We start from the raw sequence: 10,000 nt of genomic DNA, 5'->3' as shown, positions 1-10,000 counted from the left end.
AAACTGTTACAATTAGTCGGAGGTAATAGAAAATTATGCCAAACTAATTAGTGTGAATACTAGATTATCAGGAGGGAAAAGTGGAAAAAAACAGCAAAAAATAAGGAAAACATGTACATTTTGTGGGGAAAATAAAAAAAACAACAACATGGTAGTTCTAGAAAGTGGCTGGGAAAAAAAAGGAAAAATAAGCTAAAATAAGGGAAGCATGTGCAGTTTATAGGGGAAAAAATATGTATGGCAGTTAATTAATTATTGATAGTGGGGAAAATAAGGAAAATAGGAAAAAATAAGGAAATTACGTATAGTCTGCGAAAAGAAGGGAAAAAAATACGTATGTCATTTAACCAATTAGGAAAAATAATGAGAAAAATAAAGAAAAATACGACAAAAAAAGGTATTACAGACATTACAAAAAAAAAAAAAAAACAAGAAAAGAAAACGAAGAACAACTAAACCAAAGAAAACGAAGTACAACTAAACCAAAGAAAACGAAGTACAACTAAACCAAAGAAAACGAAGTACAACTAAACCAATGAACCAATCAGGGAAAGAACAGAGGAAATAAGGAAAAAAATAGAGGAAAAGTACAATATAATAATATAAAAACTAAATAGGCTGGGACGAAAAAAAAAAAAAAAGAGTACATGATATTTTGACATTTTGCGAGAGGAGCAGAAGACACGTGCCGCTACAGCCAGGTCACACATACACACGCACACGCACACACACATACAGGGAGAGTAAAGGGGAGAGGGGGGAGGTGAGGAAACACAATATACTGTACAATATTCAAAAACTTTCCAGCGCCACACCCCACTTCCCTCCAAAGGCTGTAGTTGAAGTGACACGTGTTTCTAAGGGTGTTTTTTACGGCTCTAGTGACAGATTAACATGCTTTCTACCTTATTAACTGGAGAAACACTCTTGGGAACCCCGCTCATCATCTCTGTGGCCTTGAAAAACAGCCTTGATGAGAGAGGAATGTTTCTAAGGGTGTTTTTACGGCTCTAGGGACAGATTAACATGATTTCTACCTTATTAACTGGAGAAACACTCTTGGGAACCCCGCTCATCATCTCTGTGGCCTTGAAAAACAGCCTTGATGAGAGAGGAATGTTTCTAAGGGTGTTTTTACGGTTCTAGTGACAGATTAACATGATTTCTACCTTATTAACTAGAGAAACATTCTTGGGAACCCCGCTCATCATCTCTGTGGCCTTGAAAAACAGCCTTGATGAGAGAGAAGAGCGTTTTTAATGGTGTTTTTCCGGTTCTAGTGACAGATTAACATGCTTTCTACCTTATTAACTGGAGAAACACTCTTGGGAACCCCGCTCATCATCTCTGTGGCCTTGAAAAACAGCCTTGATGGGAAAAGAGTGTTTCTAAGGGTGTTTTTACGGCTCTAGGGACAGATTAACATGATTTCTACCTTATTAACTGGAGAAACACTCTTGGGAACCCCGCTCATCATCTCTGTGGCATTGGAAAACAGCCGTGGCGAGAGAGCTTAACGTTTCTGAATGCTGGCCAAATTGGTGCTGGCTCTCCCCTGTTTCCCTGTGTTGCCTTCCCTTGTTTCCTCTGTCTCAGTTACATAGCCGCAGCTTGTACTCTTAAACACACTGTCCCTTACTACTAATGCTACACACACACACACACACACTAAAAATATCTAGTCTCTCTTACTATAATAAAGAATAAACTCACTCTCTATTATTTCTACAAACATTTACAGTCTCTATCAGAAAAAAAAATGCAATCTCTCCTTCTAATACTGCACTACACACACTAAAAACATCTACACTTTTACTATCATAAAAAAAATCAACTTTCTTTTACTATTAACACCAGAAACGCTAATACAACCTACATACTCTCTCTCTCTCTCTCTCTCTCTCTCTCTCTCTCTCTCTCTCTCTCTCTCTCTCTCTCTGACTACGAACACTACACACGCTACGCATCTACACTTATTATCACGAAAAAAAGCATAATATTGAAATAACATTAGCGTTACAGACATCTACATACTCTTGCTATCATAAAAAAAAGGGAACAAACTCTCTCTCTCTCTCTCTCTCTCTCTCTCTCTCTCTCTCTCTCTCTCTCTCTCTCTCTCTCTCTCTCTCTCTCTCTCTCTGACTACGAACACTACACACGCTACACACATCTACACTCTCTTATTATCAGGAAAAAAAAAACAACATAATATTGAAATAACATTAGCGTTTCCATCTGAGGGCTTGGTTAGGTTAGGTTAGGTTAGTTAGGTTAGGTTAGGTTAAGCTAGGTTAGGTTAGGTTAGGTTAGGTTAAGTTAAGTTAGGTTAAGCTAGGTTAGGTTAGGTTAGGTTAGGTTAGGTTAAGTTAAGTTAAGTTAAGCTAGGTTAGGTTAGGTTAGGTTAGGTTAGGTTAAGTTAAGTTAGGTTAAGCTAGGTTAGGTTAGGTTAGTTAAAGTTAGGTTAAATTAGGTTAGTTTAAAGTTAGGTTAAGCTAGGTTAGTTAAGTTAGGTTTAGATTAATTCAGTTCATGATTTCACTGCTAATTCCTTCATTGTGTATTTCATGATTTTAAAAAGCATCATATTTTTTGCCCAGAAATTAGAAGCCACTGTCTAGAAATCATTAAATCAGGGTTATTGGTTAAGGTAGGTTTGGTTAGATTTAAATTAATTCAGTTCATGATTTCACCGCTAATTCCTTCATTGTATAGATCATGATTTAAAAAAGCATCATATTTTTTGCCCAGAAATAAAAAAAGCCACCATCTCTACATTATTAGACGAGGGTTATTTTTTATTACAGGCAAAAAAAACTTCCTTGGCGTCTCCATCTGGCGCGGGGACCATCAATATCCCAGGCCAGGCTGTCGTTCGGTTATGGAGTGGAGATGTTGTCATGCCTCCTCCTCCTCCTCCACATTAACCTCAGCAGCATTCACGGCCTTAGGACCATATTCTGAAACACTTTTGCTCCGCACCTCCACTACACTAAAAAAACTCTATTTGAAATTACACGGATTTTTAAGGGTGTTTTTACGGTTGTAGTGACAGATTAACAAGATTTCTACATTATCAACAGGAGAAACGCTCTTGAGAACCCGGTTAATCATCTCCGTAGCCTTTGAAAATTGTTGTGGTGAGGCAGCAGAGCGGTTCAGGATACGAATCTCAGGTCTAATTTCTAGCCCGTGGAACGTCACTTCAACTCTTTCAAACTTCATCTGCTCCTCTGTAAGATCCAAATGTCCGAAGCCGATGACACCGCAGCTTCTTCTGTTCCCTCTTGCTTCAGTTGCCCTCGGTGCCTTTAAGTGGTATAGAGGATAGAACAAGGGTGACGTAGGGAAAATTCTCAGGGTCAGTAATCAGGATAGGACAAGAAATAATGGGTTCAAGGTTGAAAAAGACTTACAAAAGAGACAGGAAGGAATGGGTTCTCAAATAGAGTGGTGAATAAATGGAATAAACTCAGTAATCAGGTTGTTTGCGCTGAGTCGTTAGGGAGCTTTAAAAGATAAGACAAATTTATGGATGCCGGTGATAGGTGGAAATAAGTAGGTGTGTTTCATGCGGGGACTGTCACGTGTAGGCATGATGGCTTCCTACATCGACCTTTATATTCGTATGTAATAATCCAAAGCTGGCGGTTGCGTCCATGTATGCAACAATATAACGTGCTTCCGCGCCCACGCTCTTCATTCTTCAGAATTTTCCACTGCGTGGCTAAGCCTTCACTGTCACTCTCACTAAACGTTGTGTCTCTCACCAACTCCTCCAACTTTGTAAAGCTATTTGACTACCTGACTTCCTAAGTGGAGCACATTCTCGCCCATTCCTCCCTCGCAACAGTCACTCCAGGGAAAATTAGAATAGTGTTGTCTCAGGTGCTCCCATTTAGCAGACTTGTAGGGCCAGAAGCACCTCCGCTCTGGTGGGTGTAGAGAAGGCACTGGAGCGATGACAGGATGCACAGGACGCGGAAACAAGGCTGTGATCGGAGGAAACCAACGGAGAGAACAGTTTGAAGGAATAAACTGACGGTTGGGTGTCTCAGAGTGGTAGATGGATAAAATGGACTCAGTAATCAGTAATTGTTAGTTATGAGATAGGAGACTAGACACTTTTATGGATGAAAATAAGTGGGAATAGGTAGGCCTGTTTCATATAAGGACTGCCACGTGTAGGCCTGATGGCTTCTTGCAGCTTCCTTTATTTTCTTATGTTCTTCTTATGTTACATTAGAAAAAAAGGGTCAGGAATGTTAGGCGTGTCTCCAAGGTGCGCCATTAGTTGCTCTGGTCACGAAGGATAGCACAGTTGAAGGCTTGCTCAACGGGTTAATCAGTAAAAGATGACAAGTATTTTTTGTTGCCTTCTTACGTTAAAAAAAAAAAAAAAAGCTAGTGAAGACTGAAATCATACTAAAAGAATTCGATGTTCTCTACCAGCTGAGTTCATCTTCCCTCTTGATTCATTCTTTTCTTTGTGGGAAAGGCACTGGAGCGAGATTTTTATTTATTTTTTTTTTCATCCACATTTTTACCCTTGGCCTGTCTCCCGCACACAGAAAAAGAAGAAAGTGAGAAAAAATGTAACTGTCAATCAAACAGGGAACGTAGAGAAGCAGGAAGGGAAATATTGGATAGATACAAGAAACTGAAGGCAAATATTGGATCGGTAAAAGAAAAAGTATATACGTAGATACGAAAACACACATGGGAAATTTTGAGGAAAAATATTAACCTTACCTAACCTTACCTAACCAAACATTCCTAAAGCACAAATGAACCCAGGTGAGCTTAACATTACCTGCCCTCACCTTACCCAACCTTCCTTGACCTAACGTAACCTTACAAAGCAGAACAAAGCTAACCGAACATTCCTAAGTGAAAAACCCACATAAGCTTGACCTTACCTAACACACCCAAACTTACCTGACCTTAAACTTACCTGACCTTAATCCAACCCTAACCGAACCCAACCTAAAGTGACGTGTCCCTAACCTAACTTAACATTACTAAGCCGAATATAAAACGACAAGAACTTAATCTAACCCTAACTGACCAAACCCAACCTAACCTAACCTGAGCTAACTTAACTTAACCAAACCTAACCTAACTCAACCCCAGCCTAACCTAACTAAACCTAACCTAACTAACCAAACCTAAACCAAACCTAACCGAACATAACCTGCCCTTCGCTGCCCCGCCCTCCCCTTCCCTGTCCTCCCCTCCCCTCCCCTGCCCTCCCCTGCCCTGCCCTAGCGTGACGTACCGTAAGGATGGTCTTGGGCAAGCCACTGTCATCCTCCTCCGTGATCTGTGTCTGGTGCAGGGCGCGGGGAAACACAGGCGGGTACTCATTCACATCCGCCACCTGCACTGCTACTCGCGCCTCGCTGCGGTACGGCCCCGCCACCGCCTCCACCACCAGCTCGTGCTGCACATGTACGTACACACAGCAATGTATGTTAGAATTGTGCATGTGAATTTTCGTACACAAGATTAGGTGAAAAGAGAGAGAAAAAAGACAAGAAAATATTTAATAAGATAATAATGTAAAGAAATAACATTATCAACAACAACAACAACAACAACAACAACAATAATAATAATAATAATGATAATAATAATGTTTTTTCTTCATAAACGCGCGCACACACACACACACACACACACACACACACACACACACACACACACACACACACACACACATAGGGTTCTGTACACAAGGTTAAAATTAGAAGGAGCAAAAAAATCTCATTATCATAATTATACAAAAGAACTACGACATAAATCAAGTGAAGACAAGAGTAATGTTTATCCTTTCCACACACACACACACACACACACACACACACACACACACACACACACACACATAACTCACGAGATTAAAAGTTCAAAAATATAAAACTATAGTGATAAAACAAGGAATAATCGGGCTTTTTAATTTATCCAGAGAGAGAGAGAGAGAGAGAGAGAGAGAGAGAGAGAGAGAGAGAGAGAAGAGTACAAGGATTAAACATGTATTTTCTCTCGTATTTACAAAAGCAACACAAAAATACACTCACGAGCACGCTCTCTCTCTCTCTCTCTCTCTCTCTCTCTCTCTCTCTCTCTCTCTCTCTCTCTCTCTCTCTCTCTCTCAATGTTTGCTCTTATTCTTATCTCTAACTTACATGACAACCTCTCTCTCTCTCTCTCTCTCTCTCTCTCTCTCTCTGGTATCTTCCTCTTTCCTCCTTCCCTCCCTCGAGATTTTCCTCCTCCTCTCCCTTAGAAATAATCTCTCCCCTCGGGCTTATTTCCCCTTTTCTTCCTCTTTCCCCTCTCAGCATCTTTCTGGTCAATATTTCTTCTTCCTCTTCTTTAAAATCTTCGTTCCTTCTTTTCCCCTTATATTTCCTCCCCTTTTAATCCCCACTTCCCCTTCCTCCTCCTCTTGGCTTTTGTTTCCCTCTCTTTCCCCTCTTCTATTCCCCGCATTATCCGCAAGAAAGGGGAGAGGGAAAAAATCTTGGTTTCTTCTTTTTATTGTTTTTCCCTCTTATTATTTTTGCTGAAAGGAGAATGAGGGAAAATTTATTTAGCTCTTATTTTTTTCCCTATTATTTTCTTTTCCCTTAAGGAGGAAAATAGGAGAAAAAATATTGCTTTCATCATCATCATCTTCTTCTTTTATTTGTTCCCCCTCTTGTTATTTTCATTACGAAGGAAAACAGGGAAAATTTTTTTACTTTCCTCTTATATTTCCCCCATCATTTTCATTTCCCTTCAGGAGGAAAATAGGAAAATCTTACTTTTCTCCTCACCTTGTTATTGTTTCCCCCTCTTGTTATTTTGCTGTCAAGGAAAATGGGAAAAAGTTTTTATTTCCCCTTTCATTTTTTTATTATTTTCCCCCTTATTTTCATTCTCTCTAAGAAGGAAAAGTTACTTGGTTAATTTCCCTTCGTGCCTCTTTCGTCCTCTTAGAGTCTCCACAAAGGGAAAAAAAGGAAACACCAAATTTCCACACTGAATTTCCTTTTACTTTTAATTCTTGTTTCCTCTCTGCCCCATTTTTGGTCCCATTAACACACTAAAGGAAAAAAAAAATGGGAAAAAAACTAGATTTCCTCTCACTTTTAAATCTTATCTTGTTTCCCTTGACTCCTTTTTGGCGCTATCACCATCTAGAGGAGAAAGGGGAAACAAACATACATTTTCTCTTTCCTTTACTTATAATCTTTCAGTTCATCACCGTCAGAGGAAAAAAAAAAGAGGGAAAAACATAAATTTTCTCTTTCCTTTACTTATAAATTTTCATCTCATCCCTCCAGAGGAAAAAAAAAAGGAAAAAAACTGATATTTCCTTTCCCCTACTTTCTTTCATTTCCCTCACTCACTTTTCTTTCTTTCTTTCATCTCACCCCTATAGGAAAAGAGGAAAAAAATGGAACTGCTCTTTTCCTCACTTCTTATAACCTTTCACTTCGGCATCGTAAGGAAAAAAAGAGGAAAGACTTAAATTTCCCTTCCCTCTACTTTTCATAACCTTCCCCACACCAACCAAGAGAGGGAAAAAAGGAGGAAAAAAGTCTTGAAATTTCCTTCCCTTTACGTCTTACAACCTCCCCATCACCAAGGAAAAAAAGGAAAAAAAAAAACAAATTACCCCTCTTTTTCCCTCTCACTTCAGCACGTTTAGAAAAAAAGAGAGGGAAAAAAGGGAAAAAAAAACTAACCTGCTGTTTTTTCTCATAGTCCAGTTTCTTAAGAAGAGAGAGGCGTCCTGTGAGGGAATCCAGGGAAAAGAGTCCTTCCTCTCCTCCTTCCTTGATGGCGAAGGAAACTGTGTGTCCTGTAGGAGGGAAAGAGGAAAGTTATTGATGGTGTAAGGAAGGGATGGAGAGAGGGAGGGAGGAAAGGAGGGAGAGAATGTTTGGTTACTGTGTGAATGAAAGGAGAAGGGCGAGGGGAGGGAAGAAGGATGGAGAGGGTGAAGGAAGGAAGGAAGGAGGGAGGGAGAGGGAGAAAGAAGAGTTTGAAAGGACGTGGGAGGGAAGGAAGGATGGAGGGAGGGAGGGAGGGAGGGAGGGAGGGAGGGAGGAAGGAAGGAAGGAAGGAAGGAAGGAAGGAACGAAGGAAGGAAGGAAGAAGAGAGGGAGGGAGGGAGGGAAGAAGGAAGGGAGAAAGGAAGGAAGGAAGGAAGGAAGGAAGGAAGGAAGGAAGGAAAGAAGAATGAAAAGACAGGAAAGGCAGAAAATTTTAGTTGCATGTGTAGGAGAAAAGAAGGAAGAAAAGAAGGAAGGAAGTAAGGAAGGAAGGAAGGAAGGAAGGAAGGAAGGAAGGAAGGAAAGAAGGAAGGAAAGAAACAAAAGAATAATTCCAAGTGTGTGTGTGAAGACAAGGAAGAAAAGAAAGAAGAAAAGAAGGAAGAAAGTAAAAAAAAGTAAAGAAAAGAATGCAGAACAAGGAGGGGAACAAAAGAAGGAAAGAAGGAAAGAAGGAAGGAAGGAAGGAGAGGAAAAAAAGGACAATTTGAGAAGAAGGAACGAATGGAAAGAGGGAGGGAAGGAAAGGCATTGTTAGTGTGTGTGTGTGTGTGTGTGTGTGTGTGTGTGTGTGTGTGTGTGTGTGTGTGTGTGTGTGTGTGTGTGCAAATGTATTTTAAATTTTACTTTTTTTTTGCTTTCTGTGTTTTACTTCCTTTATTTTGTGTTGCTTGCATGGGAAACTATAAACATGACGTGTTGTGGATGGAGAGAGAGAGAGAGAGAGAGAGAGAGAGAGAGAGAGAGAGAGAGAGAGAGAGAGAGAGAGAGAGAGAGAGAGAGAGAGAGAGAGAGAGAGAGAGAGAGAGAGAGAGAGAGAGAGAGTATACGAAATTTCTAAAACCAAAAGATAGAGAAAAAGAAAAAGAAAGGGAAAAAATAAAGGAAAACAAAAAAAAAACAAATGCTCTTTCCATTTTCCTTTATTACTAATGTGAGCATGAACCAGAAATGCAAAGGAGGTAAAAAAAGAAGAAAAAAAAAGAGAGAAGAATAAAAAATAAACAAGAAATGCAAACGAGGAAAAAATGACACGCAAAAAAAAATAAAATAACGATAAAAAAAAACAAAGAAAAAGAAAATAACAAAAGAAAACCGGTAATTGTCATTTTGTTCTTGCTGTGGTTGTTGCAGGGAAGGGAAGAAGAGGGAGAGAAAGACACGGAATAAAAAAAAAAAAGAAAAGGGACAAAACTTTTACTATAAGCCAAATAAAATTATGTAAAAGGCAGGATATGGTCTTTAAATAGCTTCCTTTTGTGGCGAGGAAGGTAAAGAGAGGTGGGGGTGGGGGAGGGGAGGAAAAGAGAAGTGAGGGAAGGAGGGAGGTAAAGAGAGGGGGGAGGGAAAGGAGGTACAGGACGCAAAGGAAAAACATTGTTGCTGTATTACCATGTCATAGAGAGAGAGAGAGAGAGAGAGAGAGAGAGAGAGAGAGAGAGAGAGAGAGAGAGAGAGAGAGGAAAACTTAAAGATATGAACAAGAAAAAGCTACATACGGACATCGAGAGAGAGAGAGAGAGAGAGAGAGAGAGAGAGAGAGAGAGAGAGAGAGAGAGAGAGAGAGAGAGAGAGAGAGAGAGAGAGAGAGAGAGAGAGAGAGAAAACGCAAAGCAACGAACCAGAAAAACACGGAATGACACAAGATGAGAGAACGAGAACGAGAGCGAGAGCGAGAGAGAGAGAGAGAGAGAGAGAGAGAGAGAGAGAGAGAGAGAGAGAGAGAGAGAGAGAGAGCAGTCTGGGATGAAAGAACCTCATTTCAACACAAAACAAAGGCCGAGGAAATATATATACGAAAGGGTTTGAGAGAAAAATTGCAAGGGCCTTTTCGAGTCAAGCAGTAAGATATTGGAAACGAAAGATTTGAAGGGAAGCTTTCACCTGAGTGGAAATACGTACCTGTCTGTCTAGTCACTCACCTTTCCTCTAAAAATAATAATAATAATAAAAAT

The 10,000-nt window shown here is 40.0% G+C and overlaps 1 protein-coding gene across 3 annotated transcripts in view; it reads right to left on the bottom strand.

The window, feature by feature from the left end:
* The window catches only part of LOC135092689 (putative neural-cadherin 2), a 155,081-nt gene that overhangs the window by 4,439 nt on the left and 140,642 nt on the right, over nucleotides 1-10,000 (bottom strand). For all 3 annotated transcript variants that reach the window (XM_063991313.1, XM_063991314.1, XM_063991312.1), the window contains 2 exons: nucleotides 7,737-7,852; nucleotides 5,279-5,443 (listed from right to left, as the gene is read on the bottom strand). In XM_063991313.1, the coding sequence (XP_063847383.1) occupies nucleotides 5,279-5,443; nucleotides 7,737-7,852 (281 nt within the window). The remainder of the gene's footprint in view (nucleotides 1-5,278; nucleotides 5,444-7,736; nucleotides 7,853-10,000) is intronic.

Source organism: Scylla paramamosain, chromosome 40 (genome assembly GCF_035594125.1).
Source record: "Scylla paramamosain isolate STU-SP2022 chromosome 40, ASM3559412v1, whole genome shotgun sequence".
Classification (NCBI taxonomy): Eukaryota; Metazoa; Arthropoda; class Malacostraca; order Decapoda; family Portunidae; genus Scylla; species Scylla paramamosain.
The sequence above is the reverse complement of the archived record's forward strand: the minus strand, read 5'-3'. Positions and strand labels throughout refer to the sequence as shown.